Source organism: Elgaria multicarinata, chromosome 11, assembly GCF_023053635.1.
Source record: "Elgaria multicarinata webbii isolate HBS135686 ecotype San Diego chromosome 11, rElgMul1.1.pri, whole genome shotgun sequence".
NCBI classification, from domain to species: Eukaryota; Metazoa; Chordata; class Lepidosauria; order Squamata; family Anguidae; genus Elgaria; species Elgaria multicarinata.
In genome coordinates, this window is record NC_086181.1 from 22,504,985 (window position 1) to 22,524,995 (window position 20,011).

A 20,011-nucleotide genomic window follows, 5' to 3' on the forward strand; every position below is an offset into this window, starting at 1 on the left:
TTATTGCCGTTGCCTACACAACTGACATCTACAGCTGCTGAAGAAAACAAGGATCTCATTTTCAATAGAAGGATATAGCTGCAGTGGAAGATGGTTTGGTGAAAGATAGGGATGGCTTAAGTTCCGTCATTATTATTATTATTATTATTATTATTATTATTATTAACAACAACAACAACAACAATATTTATATATCATTCAATATCTAAAACACATTATGGAGTGGTGGATATTATTTCAATTTTTTAAAAAAGGAACCAGAAAAACAGTGGCTAGTCAGTTGAAGAAGGCTTCTCGAAACAGAGTTGTTATCAGAAAGTGCCAGAAGCAGCCTAGTGTTTGTACCTGCTTGAACTCCAGGGGCAGGGAGTTCCATAGAGAAGGGGCCATTACACTAAAGGCTTTTCTCCTGGTGGATTCCAATCGGGCCATAGGGCCATGTGGAACCACCATGAGCATGTAGTTCAGTGATTGGGAATGACTTCAGTGATTGGGAAGGTTGGTGAAGGAGAAAGCACTCTCTCAGGTATCCTGGTCCCAAGTTGTTTAGGACTGTGTATATTAGTACCAAAACCTTAAACCTGGCCCAGAAGCCAATAGCCAGTCAGTGCAGTTACCTTAGCAAAGGAGTTATATGCTGAAAAGAGGCAGCTCCTGGCAATAGATGAGCTACTGCATTCTACACTAGCTCCAGCTTCCAGAGCAGCCTTAATGGCAGCCCAACATAGAGCACATTGCAGCAGGTTTATAGTAACAGCTGTAAATCGGTTCCCCAAGGCCTCTCATACAATAATTACCATATTTTTGAAGGAATGTATAGCCCCAAACTTCTGATCCCTATTTATTTCTCCTTCTTAGGTGCTCCTTACTGTTCAGCTGTGGCTTCAGAAGAATTATATAACATTTTGGGAAAAAGATACAGCCCAATAAACCAGCATTAGAGGACAAGATGGAGAAGATCTCCACAACCACCATGTATTTTCCCTTGGTGCTCAGGTACGTTGGAACAAAAGAGATCCACACACTGCAAAACACCAACATGCTGAAAGTGATGAACTTGGCTTCATTAAAGGTGTCGGGCAACTTCCTAGCAAAGAAAGCCACAACAAAGCTGACTAAAGCCAAAAATCCCATGTACCCCAGAACACAGTAAAACATGGAGCCAGAACCTTCATTACATTCTACCACAATTTCTTCAGCCAAGGATTGCATGTCCATGTCTGGGAATGGAGGACCCATGCAGAGCCACACAGTACAAATAACTGTTTGAAAAAGGGAGCAGGACAGAACTATAAAAGCTGCTAGTCCTTTCCCCACCCAGTTCCTTATCCTGGATCCTGGTTTGGTGGCTATGAATGCCAGAACCACCGTAATAGTTTTTGCCAACACAGAAGAAATAGCCACTGAGAAGATGATGGCAAATGCCATTTGCCGCAGGAGACAGGTGACTGGCTGAGGGCGGCCAATGAATAGCAAGGAGCAGAGAAAGCCGAGCAGGAGGGAGATGAGCAGTGTGTAGGTGAGGCCACAATTGTTGGCTTTGACAATGGGAGTGTTTTGGTACTTAATGAATATCCCAAGCACCAAAGCTGTGACCATGGAAAATGAAAAAGCCGTACAAACTAAACCGATGCTCAAGCTTCCATCATAAGGCAGGAAATTTAAAACCTTGGGAAGGCATCCATCTTGGTTGCTGTTTGGATACTCATCTTCTGGGCACTCAATACAGTTATCCATGTCTTTAAAAAGCAGAAATAATGACACTTCAGTCTCTTTAATAAGCATACATCTATACATGGTTTTCTGCCTTGGCCTCTCTGGAATCCTGGAAAAGCAAGGTTCCCAGTCCTACAAAACGATAGTGGGATCAAGATAGCATATAGGATCCCACTGTCCACCCCTCCATGAATCAATAATTTTGACAGTTCTTTATGATGTGTAGTGTTGGGCCTATCAAATTCTCATCTTTAAAGAAATACTTTAAACACTTTTCAAATATTAAATAAAATATAAAAATTAACATAAAGGCTCACCCAATGAATATGTCCATATCTTTTAACAACAACAAAAATGTATCAGAGAAGATAGCAAGTACGATGTGAACTTATCTCTCAATTTTTATTCCAAAAAATGACAAACTCCATATTTCAATAAACCTAAACTCAAACATATGTTATTTTCTATGCTCCATATAATAAGGTAATTTCATAATTATTGCCACCTCCCAGATCCTATTCAAATTCTCATCTTTGAATATGATGGTTAACATTACAGAGCTATACTCTAAACTTTCTAGTAAAAACTTAACCACTAGTGATCAAGAAGAAATTATAGAAATTATTTATTTCTGATATTTTTAAGCTTGTTGATATGACACCTACCTTTTCGGTTAGAAATCTTCCTCTCTGGACATGGGACACAATTGTAACAACAGAATGGTTCTCCTTCCTTTTTCTTCCTAACAGAACTTGGATGGCAGTTGTCATTGCACACTGACGAGGGTGGCATCTAACCATAAACACAACCAAGGAAATCTTTAGCCCATGCTTCATAAATGCTGTTCTCAATCAATGCTCCAAATAGATAACAACAATATCACAGAGAGAGAGAGAGAGAGAGAGAGAGAGAGAGAGAGAGAGAGAGAGAGAGAGAGAGAGAGAGAGAGAGAGCATTTTGTATTTAAACATCTTCATACTTTCTGGGACATGAGAAGTACTCCTATAATGTCCATTGCACAAAGAGATTATTTTCACTGCCCTGATACTTAGGGCTCATCTACACCAAGCAGGATATTCCACTATGAAAACAGTATATAAATGGCAGGAGCCACACCTAGCGGCATTTGATCTTACTTTTATACTGTTAGTTTTACTCTACCCTGTGCCTGTTTGGTGCATTCTCTTCCCCTTCTTATTGTTTTATTATGATTTTATTAGAATGTAAGCCTATGCGGCAGGGTCTTGCTATTTATTGTTTTACTCTGTACAGCACCATGTACACTGATAGTGCTATATATATAAATAAATAAATAATATGAAAGTGGTGCATATTATTTATTTATTTATTTATTTATTTATTTATTTATTTATTGCATTTTTATACCACCCAATAGGAAAACTTAATCCAGGTAGAGAGTGAAGAAAATATTTTAAAATGAAAAGTGTTGTGAGACCCAAGCTTTACCAGTGGGCAAAACAAAATTGAAGATAAAAAAAAAATACACCGAGCTGCTCATGAGCATGGCGCCTAGCTCTGAGAATCTGGATTGGGACAAGATAGCCCAAAATAGTCTCAGAGCCAAGAGAAAACGTGCTCAAAAAAGATAAAAGAAGCAAGAACTAAAGTGCCCGACTGGGTCTGGGAGCCCAGAGGACTTCCCGTAAGTTCAGGCAGACCCCAAGTGCTGGCAAAGCCCCAACAAATGCTTCTGCTTTCCGTCACATAGCAGTTATTCCCCTCCCCTGTCAACAATCAGAGCACTGCCATTATGAACTCCCATAGAGTTTCATTATAGAATAAAAATATTTTGAAATTAGTTAATTGAATTTTTAAAAAAGAAAATCTATCTCACCAACTACAGTAGAAAGGGAATATAGAAAACATCAATCTTTAAAATATGGAGCCCATCGTCTTTTTATAAATGATGGGCACGTGTTTTCAGGAACAATTCTGCGTGACTGAGTTTTTTCTTTTTGTTTTTTCCATTCACTGTCCTTTCTCCTTCAACCTTTAACCAATTTTCCTGAAATTTCCTGGTTATATTAAATCAGCATTTCTTTCTGGCGTGTGCAATTTTCACAAAGATTAGTGTGACCTTTTTGATTGTATTAACGTTATAACAATCCACCTCCTGTTTTCCACAGTGTGGGAAAGTTTAGCTGATTAATGAGGGAAGCTCACCTCTGTTCAGACTATGAATAGTTTCATACAACAACTATCAAATAAAAATCTAGGATTGATACTGGAAATATGCGCTGAGGTTTGTACAAGAACAAACAGTCAGATCCAACCTGGTTAAACATGCTGTGCCATGTGATGATCTCTTCATTGATGATAAACTCTCTGGTTTGTAAGGCCCATGGATCCATCATTCCAACTTTCACCCTTGAGAAAGATTTGTTTGGGAAAGTAATCCAGTTTATTATGTCAAATCCACTTTCCAATTCACCTTTCTCATTCAATGACACCTGGTCACCAACGCTGTTGTTAAATGAAATTCTTCTCAAGAAAGGATGAAGCTACAGTCAATAAAAGTTTATTAATTATTTCATATGATATTCCATGTTCACCACCATGTTCAGCAAGGCAGCTTAAGTGTAATATATAAACAGTGCTGCTGCTAGGGACATGTCTACACCAGCCCTATATCCCGGAGTAGTCCCTGGATCATCCCTGTGCATCCAAACGATGCAGAAGGCATCCCAGGAGTAACCCGGGACAACCTTGGACTTTGCCCGGGATATAGGGAACCACAGAAAACCTAATTTTTCCATGGTTCTGGGTCCATCCCATCGACCATGGGCCATGTGGCCGCTACTCCTGGGTTCTCCCTTTTTGCAGTGTGCTTAAAATGGGCACAGAGCTACACAGGGGCAGTCCGTGCCCATCAGGGGTGGGGAGCGGGTTCGGGGATGTTTTTGTTGTTGTTACCTTCTGCAGAGGAGTGCAGTTGTACTCCTTCTCCCTCTTTGGAAAAAATGGTGGCTGCAACGTCCTTCTGGGACATCGCATGGCCATCAAGATGCTGTGAGAGGATTGTAGAAGCTGGTAAGTCTGCAATCCTCCCCCTCCCTCTCTCTACATTCTATGGTGTAGACATGTCCTAGGTTTCAGGGGGGGCAGACATATTGTGTTCCTGCCCCTCCCCTTCCACCCTGACAGCCCTCCTTTTTTCCCTTGGGGGAATGGCACAGAGCAGCTCCCTCTCCCTGCCACACTACTAGTCCTCCTCATTTTGTACACGAAAAATAGTGGCAGCAATGGTGGTGGCTCCTTCGCTGATAAAAGGAGGTGCTGCAGCAGCTGATCGAATGAGTCAGATAAAATAATCGCCAACGTAAATTCTCAGATCCATTTTGATTGAAAGAGGATTTTTTTTCCACTTTAAACTGCCCTCTTTCCCTTAATCTTTCATTGATTGTCTTGAAATTTTCAGGACATGTAAAACCAACTTTTCTTTCTGATACTTGTAAATTTCAGGAAGATTGGTGATTTTTTTTTAATTATATGAATGTTAGAATGACCAACCCCCCAATTACCCCTTCATTATGGTAGAATGCTTCCCCTCCCCCCCCCCATTTCAGCCTTATTATACCTGCCACAACTGTGGCAGGCATAATTTTTTTTAAAAAAAAAAGTTTTAAATCTTGATTTGTATGTTATGGTTTTAATTGTAAACTGCCCAGAGAACCTTGGCTATTGGGCAGTATAAAATGTAATAAATAAAATAAATAACTCTTTAACTGTTGTATAGAAAAGGGAATTTCAGCAGGTGTCATTTGTATGCATGTGGTACCTCATGAAATTCCCACTCCATCACAGCAGTTAAAGCTGCAGGAGCCCTGCCCCCTTTTGTATCTGTTCATTATACCTATACTTCTGCAGCTTTAGCTGTTGTGACAAAGAGGGAATTTCACCAGGTGCTGCATGCATACAAATGACCCTATCCAACTGTTAAAGATACAGGAGCCTTGTCCTCCTTTCCATATGGTCACCCTATCCAACATCCCTAGGCCACACTCAGTTCCTTGAACTGGGCCTTGAAACCAACTGGGTACCAAATGAGTCCCAGAGCAAAGTCTGAAGGCATCTGATACAGTCACTTTGTTGAAGCTAGGCAGCTAATCTGTGACTGGAACTCCATGCAAGCATCCTTGAGTTCCCTAATAGAAGAAAGGAAGCTCATAAAGGCACTAAATTAATACATATACGGTAATGCCAAATTATACAATTTGTTAATGTTTTAAGGTGAGCTGCTCTTTTGCTATAGCTGATGATGACAAGATCCTTTGCTTTCCTCTCCTCCTCTTTGGGAAGGCAAGGCTATGCAGCCTTACAAGCCCTGAACAGCTGTAGAGACTCTTGCCAGAAGGGCATCTGCTTCCTACCCTAGAATTCCAGAACAAATTATGGGGGCTTCTAAATACATTGGCTCCCACAATCTTGCTTGAATTTTATTCTATGGTTGTTGATCAGGTTTATTGCTGGTACTTCTTATAGATATCCTTTACAGGTTAAACGGGGTCCCCAGGGTTAGATAAACCTTGCAAATAGAACAAGGCAAGGAAAGGAGAAATTGTTTTTGAGAGGGAAGGCAAGCAGGTTCCAAATGCTGGCTCCAGGCTTATAAGCGATGGTTTGCCAGGATCAAACAGTACATTAGAGCTTGACATGTAAAATGTTCTGTATAAGTCACACAATTTGGACATCATGGCATTATGCATTTTTTCTTCTCCTGACAACAGAGCTGCTTTGCTTGTGAGGTAGTACCTGCCATGGTTGTGGGTATGGATGTGATGTCACAGGTCTGAGATTAGTATCCGATGAGCACATGGCATGTACAGCATGTGCCACAACATGGACAGCATTGTATATACTGTAGCTTTGAGGAGTAATGCTCATTTCAAAAAAAGGACCAGACAGGCTCTGCAGTGTTTCCATCCCAGTGCAAGTTCCATTGCTCCCTCCAGCCGCATAGGCATCCAAAAATAAACAGTCGAAAGCCTGCTCCCAAAAGTCCCTGATAAAATTGTCTCCATTTAGAGAGTGTGGATTTAAGGTCAGAAGGAAATTTTGGAATCCTGGCACCTCATTGGAGTGAACTGCAAAAGACAAGGTTCCCTGGAAGACATGTATATCCCAGTTCCTGTAAAACTGTACTGCTAGAAAATCCCACTGTGCTGTCATAATCCACACCCTGCCCAGGTTCTCCTCCATATTTTCTGTTTCTTTTAGCAACAACTTCAAGCCCAACGTGGATAGAGTTTCTGCATATACGACTATCACTTTGGCTTTGCTATGACTGAAAAGATGCAGTATAATCTCTGTCTCTAAGTACCTGTCAGATAATTCAGAAAAACTAGTAAAGGATGGGATTCTTGCAGTGAAAGCAGGACAAATGCCACTCTGAGAAAGCATTGGCATCAAGGTTCGCACAAAATTTTCTCCTTTTTCATCATCCAATGTGATGATTCCGACCCACGTCCATTGGAAATGCAGAAGTAGTTGGACAATCCCCGTGTACTGGTACTCTTCATTGGGGACCACACGGTAGATGAAAGGGAACAAGACCTTAGTGCTCAGCATAGGACCAAATAAGTAATAAGAGACCTAAGCAAAAGCAAATGATTTGCTGAAACCAGAGCAGAGATTACAATAAGTGTGCATTTAGAGATCATGTAGTGTACAAGTGTCATAGCTGTCCTCTCTTTCTCTTCATCTTTTCTTCTTGCATTTCTTCTAGGATTTGGAACTAATTAGTGCCATTCCAAAACATGAGAGGATGAGCATTCACACCAGACTCTCCATCTTTGGGTTTGGGAAAATTGTGTTTTTTTGTTTGTACATCACATGCAACACCTACCTCCTTTTTCCCCCTTAAGCATTTTTCTTTGTACAATTTCTGCAAAAAGCCATATGTTTCACATACATATCTTACCTGTGGAATCTTGTAAATATGTAACATCGTGGCCATGTAGAAGGAGGTTTCAGAGTCAAGTCCTCCAATGGTTGCTATCAGATTCTTCTGTGTATCACATTTGTAGTTGGGGACAATCCTTTTGAGGCTAAAAAGAAGATTCAGGGTGGTCTGGTAAGTCATCTTTTCATTGAAGTAGCTGTCAAAGATGTGGAATCCCAATGTAATGTTGGGTAAGATCTTGGGATTCTCATTGACCTCCTTCATAGCAAAAACCAAGGCCAGGACATGCTGGTAGTTTTTTGTCACTATGCTGTAATGAGAGTAAAGGCCAAAATCACATAAACATTCTAGGCCTTACGAACTACTTGCTTCATCCAGTCCATTCTTACAGTGGCACCTGTTTTTTGGCATGGCACTTTGTACATCATTATAGCTAGCTACACATACCATTAAAATAAATGCATCCATAGCTTAAAAACCTTGAGGAACTGAGAGAGAAACAAATTTTATTATTACTGACTTAAGAACTTTTAATTATGAAACAGAGAGATAAGGGGTACTACCTTTCATAATTATTACAGATTCCTCATATTTCTCAAGTTCTGTTCATAAGTAAAACATGCCAAGTTGTCTTGCAGAAATGTATGGATAGTGTTGTTATAATTAAAATAATGTAATGTGGGATTACATTATGGTGAGGGAACAAACCTCTTGATCTTGCCCCTTTTGACACAGTGGATGCTTAGACTGTCAATAATTTTCCAGGATGAGATACTGGTGTGTGTGTGTTAGTATCCCAAATGCTCTCCTACAAGCTACACTTACAAAGTTCAAGATATTTGTCACATTAGCTTGTTATCAATAATATCACTTAGGGTAGTAATGGGGATGGTGAAAGAAGGACTAACAGAATATAGTGGAAATGGAGGGTGTATAAAGCTGGGTGATTTTTTGAAACAAATGAAGTCCGGGGGGAAGAGAGAGAGAAACATGAAGACACTAAAATTTGGGTCACAGATTTGGCTTTCAATTTCCTGGCTACCAAGACAAATAAAGAAACAATAACAAAAAAAACCAGACCAAATCATAGAAACTCTGTGGATGTAACCCAAAAAAATTGTGTGTCTAAACTCAGACAGATATTTTTCAGGAGGGTCATTATATAGGGGACACTGGGTACTATTATGGACTACAGCTGTTCTACAGGACACAGAGAAATGCTGTTCATAAGCCAATTTCTTATACCTAATATCCAGGAAGGCAGAAGGCATAAACCTTAGTTCTGTACTGGCAATTTTGCACAGAGCTAAGGTGATTGCCTCCACATAGTTATAATTCTGGTGGTCAGTCTTAATACTTGGATACAGCCTAGGAAATCTCAATAAATGGATAGTTTCAAAGAAGCTTACTCATTCACAACAAGTGACCCGATCAAAATCAACTCACTATCAAGATTTCCAGCAAGTGTATGCAAAGCAAAAGCTTGCTTTTGCAAGTTTAAGGGTGAGCCATAGGCTAAGGAGAACACATGAGAAAATGCCAAGTTGACATTGTATTATGGTAATTTAATTACTGAACCTGTCTTCTTGACTGGACAAACTGATGAACTGTAGATCTGACAAGATGTTGGACAATGCAAAATGGAGAAAGGAACAAGGTATCCTATAGAAAGGGAGAAATTAACAAGGCATCCAAGGTATCCTATAGAAAGATGTGCAAGTGCATTTTTATCAACCCTAAAAGGAGAGAAAAAAATAATAGAAACTTATTTATGGACTTTATCTATCATTTATCCTCAGTTAGGCATGATAATAACTTGTCAAAACCCATCTAATGGAAAGCACGTTATTGCTTCTATTATCAACCTAAGTTGGAAAAAAGAAGTTCCTTACACAGGTTCTTCAATAAACGTTGCACGGGGATGTCGATCAAACAACATAGTGTCAAAGAAGGAGAAGAACTGGGAAGAGATAGAACCAATGGTGAGATCACCTGGCTGATAATACTCATGTGGGATCTGAAGGGGATCACTCATGCTACAAACAATGGGGTGTTCTGTGCACTCAGTGTGCAGCAGAAACACCAACCACAAAAATGCTACTTGCAGCCACATGGAGACAAAGGAGTGGATCCTTTTCTCCTCACACAGTTTCAGCCTCTATTTTTCATTTAACAAATTATTATACAATGCTAGCTTAGTTGAAACATCCTGATTTTCTCAACTCCTGACTCTTCTCATCAATGGAGGTACTTTCCGGCTGGTAAAACCTAAGAGAAACTGCATGCAGCTCTGCACCCCACTCCCACAGTATGTCACCCTGAACTCTGAAAGGCACAGATGTGTTTTATATGTAATTTCACTTTAGCTGATAATCGTGAGAACAGCCATTGAAAATCCACACAAACTTTGGCCAAAAAAATAAAGTTAGATTACTATAATTTGAGATAATAACAAGGTGCACAATAACCTCCCCAGAGTATATGTCTCATAGGCAGGAGAACAGCAGAAGGAAACATGTTTGTTGGGTGTCATCACACATCTGGGACAAGATTAACATCTGGGCTTAATAGAACACTGAGCAAGAAAATATATCCAAAAAAAGCCTTCAGATGAAGATATAGAGGAAATGGGCATCCTGGGACAGAAACTATTGTGCTGATATTGTCTCCCCTCTGCTTTGTTACTTATGCTTACTGTTGTATACTGTGTTCTGCACTGTGCTGCTTGTAATAGTGCGGTGTAGTGGTAAGAATCTTGGACTGAGAGTCAAGAGATCTGGGTTCTAGTCCCCCTCAGCCATGGAAGCTCACTGGGTGACTTTGTGTCAGTCACAGACTCTCACCCCAACCTACCTCACGGGGTTGTTGTGAGGATAAAATGGAGGAGGAGGATTATGTACACTGCCTTGGGTTCCTTGGAGGGGAAAAAAGTGGGATATAAATGCAATAAATAAATAAATAACATATATTCAGAAACTTTTTCAGGAGGTGTGAATGCTCTTGGGGGGCTTCCACGGTGGAGCTCCTATGTTCTGCCTTGTTACTCATGGATTATATCTTTAGGCATGTGCTCCGCTCCGATTAGGAGCGGAGAAGCAGTAGCGGATTGGCCTGCTCCGCCTTACCCAGAGGCGGAGTAGAAGCGGACCGCGGACTCCTAGAAGCAAGGCGAAAAGAAGCGACCATTTTTCGGAGCTCCATTTTTCGGAGTTCAGGCGGAGCGCTCCGATCGCCATCTTGAAAACATTTCGCCCATAGGATTGCATTGCGGGAAATAATCGCGGATAACTGGGTTGTTTTTGAAGCTATCGTTCTGGAAATTCTTGTGCTCAGAGAGTCGTGGATGGGGGTCATTTTGAGACTACTCTCACCTCTCTGTGTCGTGCGGGTCGCATGCTAGAATTTTTTACAAATCGGGTAAACAAACGGACAGCGCGGGTCAAATGGCGGTTTTCGCCCATAGGATTGCATTGAGGAAAACAATCGGGGATAACTGGGTTGATTTTTAAGCTATCGTTCTGAAAATTCTTGTGCACAGAGAGTCGTGGATGGGGGTCATTTTGAGACTACTCTCACCTCTCTGCGTGGTGCGGGTCGCGCGCTAGAATTTTTTAAAAAAATCGGCGGAAGAAATACCTTTTTCAAAGGGCTGAGGGGCAGAGTCAGCTCCCGGTCATGATCACATGATCCCAAAGTTAGAGGAGGGCATAGGCAAAATGGGTAACTTGGGATTCTGGGAAACTTCTCTTTCTTCATCTGAACGGACTTTTCCCAGTGTTTTTTAACACAGTAGCCCCACCAAATGCACAAACACAACCTGAAATCATATACTAAGCCAAGAATAAGAGATAGAAACACAGCACTGCTACCCACCCTAACTTTGGGGAACAACTGAAAAGATGTGGTGCAAGGGGATGAGCTCCCCTAGGGCATCTCATTGTGGACGTGCCCCCACTCTCTCCTGTACTGGAAGGCCATTAGAGCCTTCCAAAGAGAGTAACCCGGTGGAGCAATGCCTATCATGAGTCGAAGTGAGCGTTCTACTTCTCTCTTAGTGGTGGAGCGATGCCTATTATGAGTTGAAGTGAGCGTTTACTTCTTAGAGCTGCTGTTGGTGAAGCAATGGCTTTCTTGAGCTGAACTGGCAGCTGCTTCCCTCTCCCCCGGGCACGTCCCCCTATTGCTGGTAAAGGACAGATATAGCCTTTTTAAAAAAGTTCTTCTTGCTGTTTATTCAGCAATACTGCTGCTTTTAATTCTACCCCTCCTTCGTTTATTTATTTGTTTATTTATTCCATTTTATATGCATTACTGGCTTATCCTTGGCTCACTTCCTTATGCCCCCAGAAATGCCAGCTGCATGCCTGCCTGCCTTCCCTCCCTCCTCCCCTGCCCACCTCGCAGGGATGTTGTGTGTGTGTGGCTTTGACTCAGGGGAGAAGTCCTTCCTGCACTCACTTGGAGTTTTGGAAGTTCCAAATTTTGCAGGTTTAAGCCCCGCCAAAAAACGGGATGATGGGACTGCCTTGAGTCTTGGCGTGCGTATGTATCCCTGGATAAGCTTTCATGGTGGTGAGTTTGAGGTTTTTTTAACATGCAAAATTGACGGAGCTATGGAAAGGGGTGTTGGATTTTCATAAATTCCCCAAAAATCAGGGGATGATGGGACTGCCTTGAGTCTCGGCATGCTTATGTATCCCTGGATAAGCTTTCATGGTGGCGAGTTTGAGGTTTCTAACGTGCAAATTGACGGAGCTATCCCAAGGGGTCTGAATGGGGTGCCCGATTTTCAAAAATTCCCCAAAAATCAGGGGATGATGGGATTGCCTTGAAACTTGGTATCCATGTGGACATGTGGATACGCTATCGTGGTGGTGAGTTTGAGCTTTCTAACGTGCAAATTGACGGAGCTATGGAAAGGGGTGTGAATGGGGTGCCCGATTTTCAAAAATTCCCCAAAAATCAGGGGATGATGGGATTCCCTTGAAACTTGGTGTGCGTGTGTATACCCCCATGAGGTGTCATGGTGCCAAACATGAGGTTTCTAACTTGAACAGAAAAAAAGTTGTATAATTTTTTAGCTTTCAATGCAACCCTATGGGGGGGAAACGGAGCTCCGATCCGGATCCGGAGCTCCGAGCGGAGCGGAGCGGAAGTGGGCAGAGCGGGGGCGGGGCGAAGCAGCCCGATCCAAAAATTACAGATCTGCAAGTGAAGCGGAGCGGTGGGTCCGTGCACACCCCTATATTTCTTCACTCTGCATTCATATTTGAGGATCTCTGCGGCCTATAAGCACAGCTATGTCCTACACTAGAAGAATTCTTCCTCCATTCTAAATCTGTCCCTGTAGCCCAGTTCAGGCATTAACCTGAATGCTTGAGTGCTTAAAGCAGGTAGAGGTCAGAACTGTGCACTTTGCCTCTCCTATGTTTCTGGTGTAAGGGAGTCCTACCCCTCAGATCACAACTTGCTGTGTTGAATTGGCAAGGTCTTGTAAGTGAGCTCTATTCACATGCACTTAAATGCAAGTAGAACTCTCCACAAGTCTGTGGACACTAAGAACGTATGAACATAAGAAGAGCCATGCTGGATCAGACCAAGAATCCATCTAGTCTAGCATTCTGTTTATACAGTGGCCAACCAGGTGTTGACCAGGAACCCACAAGCAAGGTATGAGTCTAACAGCACTCTCCCACCCATGTTTCTCAGCCACTGGTGTACATTGGTTTACTGTCTCTGAATTTTAGGGGTTGGCGAGCCTAGGGAGTGCTCACCTGCCACCTTAGTCCACCCCCCAACAAACCAGGCCCTGCCAGCCTTGCCAAGCACTCTTGGGGGCTTGTGAAAACTCGGGCACAGGCCAGCCTAGCACTGGGTGCATCTGCCTGGGCCTGTAAGGGCTAAACATGGGGGCATCTGCTGCCATTGTGGACCCAGGTGAACTCTTGCAACATCCCTGCCTCTGATACACATAGCCATCAGGACTAGCAGCCATTCTCCAGGAATTTATCTTCCCCTCTCCCCGCTTTTAAAGCCATCCAAATTGGTGGTCACCATTACATCTTGTCGTAGTGAATTCCATTGTTTAACTATGCACTGTGTGAAGAACTGCTTTGTTTTATCTGTCCTGAATTTCCCACCAATCAACTTCATGGGATGACCCTGGGTTCTAGTATTTTGAGAGAGGGTCATACTACACCACCACTGTATCCTTACCAGCACTGTTGCAAGCTCTAATACTGACTGAGATGGGAGAGCACATGTGTACCACAGCTGCTGTTGTGACATTGATGCTGCAGCATTGGCTCCTCCCATCCTCATCCCTGCCCCTGCCACACTCCATTGTTGTTCCCTCCTCCACCCTCTGCCCTCTGGGCAGCAGCTCCAGAGAGCCCCACCAGCCCTGCACTTCCATTACAGCAAATGTGCAGTCTCATTTGAACAAGGTAGCAGATGTGGGGGGGGGTGACACTACAGTGAGTTGGTGGGGAATTGTGACTCCTCCCACACCACCACCTGAAGTGGGCAATTCACCCTGCCTCATGAGAGGGCCAGCCCTGATCTTTGCAGTGCCATCCAGAGGAGGTTTACTGAGTAGTTCAAACTCCACTCCAATTTGTCTCTTGAGGTGATGAGAAAGATCCATTAGTTGTCTACTGTGACTTAGGGCCAGTGATTCCGATGATTTTTGGTGCTTTTTTAAAAACCTGCAGTGGTAGAATTTCAGTACAAAAATGGGAGGAACTTAAATTCCTTTTAGATATAGAACCTTCTGAAAGCATCCCATTTATAAAACGACTACAACAAGTGACTAAAAGCCCAATATCTACTTTTATGGGACCATTTAATGTTTGTAGCCAATGGTTAAATAAGTTAATGCCAAATCTTTCTCCATGATATTGTCATCCAGAATTTATTAGCAATGCAAGGCAAATTAGGGTAGAACCATTCAAGATAGCAGGGCTGTATAGAATGCAGGATTTTTATTATGATAACGCTCCTCTCTCTAGGGATTTATGGAGAACCCATCTCAAGGTCTTCAATATAACATGGTTGGAGTGGTCCCAGGTAGGCACATTTATATGACAATTACATGTTAAGGAATGTGCCACCCATCCTCTTACAAACGTTTAGGCCTTAGCTAGACCTAAGGTTTATCCTGGGATCATCCCAGGATCATCCCTCTTCATGTAAATGACACACAGGGGATCCCAGGAGCAGGCAGGGATGACAGAACGATCCCGGGATAAACCTTAAGTCTAGCTAAGGCCAAAATCAAGTCCGCTACAGGCACTAACACAGGTTTGGTATCTCAACTATACTCCATCCTTCTTAATTTAGAGATGGGTGGTTCTGAAGATCTAAAGAAAATATGGAAGTTGGACTGGTCTATCAAGGAAGAGGGTGCTGAGCAAGTTCCCATTCAAATCAGTTCCGATGTCAACAAAGGAAACAATGTTAAAGATTTTGCAAAAATGGCACAATTTAATAAATATAATTTGCAATACTGTTGGAGGGGATGTGGAGAGGTAGGCTTTCTCAGCTTATGTGGTGGCTTTGGGCTAAAATACAGGGTTTTTTGGGACTTAATTTTTAAAGAAATTGAAAAGACAAAAGGGCAAAAAGTTATTAAATTACAAGAATTAGCATTGTTAGGATTAGCATTGTTAGGATTATTTCAGGAGGAGAATGAAAAAGTTGAATCTAAACAATTAATAGGATTTCTTTTAGTTGCTGCCAGACTGGTTATAATCAGATATTGGAAAGATTTGGCTGGCGCCATGCTACAGTAAGGTTTGGCATGTAGCCTTAAAGAAGAAACTGATTTAAAAATCACTGGGAAATATGGCGATTATATGAAAAGGACTTACTCCCAAGTATTTCCCCAATATCACCAATGATAATGACGAGGAACTTGCCAGAGAATTTTAAAAAAGAGTTGGGAAAAAGTTTAAAAGAAGGAAAGGTAGTGAAGTTAAAAGATTGGTTAGAAAGAATGAAAACTGGGGAAGAAATAAAGGAGAGATTAAAAGAGGGAAATATATTGTGGTTAAATTATATTCAATTAGAACAGTGGATGAAGAAATGGTTAAATGATAATGGAGAGTGTAGAGGAATTACGAAGTTTGAGGAGCTGATTTTAAAAAAAATGAGAAAAGAGAAAACAAATCAATAAAAGGTTTAACGAGTGAAATATATAGAATATTAGTGGAAAAGGGAGAGATGGAAAGTGTAGGTAAGATGGTATGAGAAACTGACTTGAAGGAACAAATAGGGCAACAGAGTTGGAAAGGGATATGGAAACAATGAGTGTTGAGAAATATGTCCGTGAGGATAAAAGAAAATTATTACAATCTTGTCTGGAGGTGGTACCTAACCCCTGTGAAATTTAATAAAATAAATAAGATGAATTCAGCAATATGTTGGCAAGGTTGTCAAGAGAAAGGAATGTATTTACATATGTGGTGGGAATGTGAATATGTACAAAAATTATGGAAAATGGTGTTTAAAGAGATAAAAGAAATTTTAGGAATGGAGATTGAAGACACACCTACGGTGGCATTATTATCAGTTTATGGAGAACTGAATTGTAATCAAGAGACAAAAGAATTGATAATGAATTTGTTAACAGCAGCAAGACTAATGATATCTAGGAACTGGAAGGTTCAAGGGGATTATCATATAGAAGATTGGTATAAAGAAATATGGGATATTGCTATTAATGATAAATTAACATGTAACATGAAAGTTAGAAGAGGAATGATAAAAACGAATGATTTTGAAGGAATATGGAAACAGTTTTTAGAATTTGTATTACTAAAGGGGAGAGGGAAAACACCTCTAGAGGAAGTAATGAGATTTTGGAAATATGAATAAGATCCCGGGGTTGGAGGGAGCACACTTATGTTAATTATGTTATGTTAAATGGAATTAAGTTAGAACATATGTTTATTAAATTGTTTACTTTATATTATTGTGTATTATGGGGCATTGTTTTATATTGTATTGTTGTATTGTTTGGATGTTTTAAAAAATAAAAATTATTTTTTAAAAAATCCAATTCCTTCCTCCCATCATCAAAAGGCCTAATGCAAGGGTTCTTAACCTGGGGTCCATGGACCCCCAAGGGGTCCATGGATGGGCTTCAGGGGGTCTGTGAAAGTCAAATAAAAATTTATATTCACTATATTATGGGAATCACTGGAGATGATATTTTAAATTTAAAAGAACTCAGTGGCCATTTTGAACTTAGCTCTCCTCCATGTGCTCTCTCATGCTTTCCCTGTTCCCTCCTGCCCAGCATGCCTGGAGCCTTGGAGGGGGGGAAAGGAAAGGAAAGGAACCTCTCATGCAAGCACTGACTCTTGGAGGGACACCAGCTTTCACTGACATTTTCTTAGCAGGCCTTATAGCGTGTGGTTTGCCATTGCCTTTCCTGGCCATTATTACCTTTCCCCCAGCTAGCTGGGTACTCATTTTACTGACCTCGGGAGGAGGGAAGGCTGAGTATACTCAGAAGTAAGTACCATTGAGGGCAATGTCTCAATGTCTTACTCCATTGAGGGGCGCCCTGAGAGGATTTCCTATCCCCCATCGGCTTGGATTGAGGGGCGGCAACCAGGGAGGGAGGAACAAATGGACAGAGGAGATGGTAGAGGAGATTCCTGTTTAAGGACCCTGTGCTGGGAGAGGGATTACTATGAGAAAGAGGGCCTTATTATTACTACAGCTGTACCAGCCAAGGTTGGAGACCTCCGACCACCTTCTGACCACAATTTCAGAGTGTGGCTGATGAGTGATGGGTTTACAGTGTGTGAATATGTGTTTGTGCGTATGGGAGAAAGATGTGTGCGAGTGTTGTGAAAAAGCCAAGAATGGTTGGTGCACTGTATTTATTTGTTTTATCCATTTATTTATTATTTACAACAAGTCTGTTATTATTTATTGTTAAAATTAGGGACTGGGTGCATGCAGTTTGAGTAGGGATGCATAAATAGAGAGAGAATGGGGGCGTCAGTAATGTAGAAAAACACAAAGTCATCATTTTCAGCACTTGTTTCTATCAAAACAAAAAGTCGAAATTGATTGGATGTCAAAGATGACATGTGTGTTACCTTGTCAAAGTCCACTCCACAGTTTCATCTTCTTATTCAAGCCAAAAAACAACAGCCTTCTCATCGAAATGAACTTTTGAGCAGAATTAAAGTTTTGTTTTGTTTAATTTGCACATGATGATTGTATTTCATTTTTGTATGGAGTGTAGGGTGACCATATGAAAAGGAGGACAGGGCTCCTGTATCTGTATCCTGTCCTCCTTTTCATATGGTCACCCTAATGGAGTGGCCATTAATTTTTGCATGAAAAAGAGTGAGAAACAATTTTTTTTGTTAAGCTTGTTCACTTTATTCATACTTTGTGTATGTCATACACTGTATGAGGCAATCAGTTTTCAATAAAATAAAGTATATTCATTGCATGCAAAGCTGTGTTTATGTGCTTATGTGCATTTTTCTAGGGAGGGGGTCCATAGCTTTCACCAGATTTTCAAAGGGGTCCGTGGCTCCAAAAAGGTTAAGAACCACTGGCCTAATGCTTCCAGATGAATTATCACACCCATTGTTGTATTAAGCCCAGGTGTCATTCCTACCCAGAGAGCAACAGATATTAGATGAAATCTAATCAACATGTTTTCTTCAGCTGTTCAGAGTACTTTGGGGAGATAATTGTGAACCCTGCAATTGTCTCAAATTATGGTGACAGTCTTTCTCACCCAGAACTACAGTGACCACTCTCACAATAATCAATCAAAGTGGGAATATATATATATAATAGAGAGAGAGAGAGAGAGAGAGAATATGCATGCACACTCACACACCTCTGCTTTTTAGAAGTTAGGGTAACAGATTGTGGACAGGCAGAGCTTCTAGCAGAGACTATCAGTGTTGACTAGGAGAGTCAGAAGACACTAGTGTTATCAGGCTGAAATGAGATAATAATGCATTAAATTGAAACTGTGGATTTTGCTTTCATAGAAAAGGATTTTGTGGTCAGAATGCTATTTTTCTTGCTACGGCTATTGATGTTGCAGTTGGTGTTTCTGCCCCATACTGAGTGCAAGGCACACTCCATTACATGCAGCATGAGTGATCCCCTTGAGATCCCACATGAATACCATCAGCTAGGAGACCTCATAATTGGGGGTATCTCTTCTCTGTTCTTCTCCTTTTTTAACATTATGTCCTTTGATGAACACCCCAGTGCAATGTTTATTAAAGAGCCTATGTAAGGAATTCCTTGCTTCCATGAGGTGTCCCTGAGTGGGTTATTTATTTGGGTATATGCACACACCTGTTTAAAGAATTCCCTTGTTCCTTCCTGTATTTTGCCTTTCCATTCCTCTAAAGAAGATAAGTATAGGCATGGTGTATCTCAGACCAATATCTACCTAGTCCAGCATTCATTTTGAACAGTGACCAACCATCTACCTGTGGGAAACTCACAAGTAGCACAGAATGCAATAGCACACTCCTGCTAATGTCTCCCAGCAACTTGTGTACTTAGGCAGACTGCTTCAGATAGATGTACAAAATAGCCATCAGGGCTAGTATCCATTGATATAGCTTGTCAGATATACAGTTCACCATTCTGCCCATTGCATGACATTTCTCTCTGTGTTTTATATCTTTCACCTTTTATATCATCACCTTTTTTAGTTGGTCCTGTCGTGTACTCCTATCATTCCTGTCTTTGTGTTCAGATACAGTGTAGTTCTCAATCCCTGGAGTTTACCTTTTACATATACTTTGACTCTAAAAATATGTGACTTTATCAAATCACATAAAGATATTACATGTTCTCTCCTATTTCCATTATATGCTATTTATTAGTCTTCCTTCCACCATCTGTTTCATTAGCTAAGGCATATTTCCTATTTAAAAAATTTATGCTGAGATATTTATTAAAGAGTTAAAGCCTAACCTATTTCACAAGGCTGTTGTGAGGCTAAAACGTTATAGAGGGAATATCTATCTATTGACTAGTTTTTATTCTGTCACATGATGGGCTGTTTAGCCATCTCTACCAGAATTTTATTATTATCATTATATGGTGCCAACATTGTTATCTTTCCAGGGCCAGGTCAAGACTTTTCTCTTCTCCCAGGCAGTTAACAACATATGTTGAGCTTTTAACTGACAGAAGAAAAGTTTTGTTTTTTTAAATGGATATTGTTGTTTTTAAGCTTTTAAAATTTTTATATTTGTTTTTAATGTTCACTTTTTTAACTGTTGGAAACTGCCCAGAGAGCTTTGGCTATGGGGCACTATATAAATGTAAATAATAATAATAATAATAATAATAATAATAATAATA

The 20,011-nt window shown here is 40.9% G+C and overlaps 1 protein-coding gene across 1 annotated transcript; it reads right to left on the reverse strand.

Moving 5' to 3' along the window:
- Positions 1 to 837: 837 nt before the first annotated feature.
- LOC134405465 (vomeronasal type-2 receptor 26-like) lies at positions 838 to 9,674 on the reverse strand. The gene is made up of 6 exons (XM_063136709.1): positions 9,532 to 9,674; positions 7,658 to 7,949; positions 6,490 to 7,329; positions 4,011 to 4,238; positions 2,382 to 2,508; positions 838 to 1,739 (listed from the first exon to the last, which is right to left on the reverse strand). Exons 1-6 carry the CDS (start codon positions 9,672 to 9,674, stop codon positions 838 to 840), a joined length of 2,532 nt encoding a protein of 843 aa, XP_062992779.1.
- Positions 9,675 to 20,011: the final 10,337 nt, after the last annotated feature.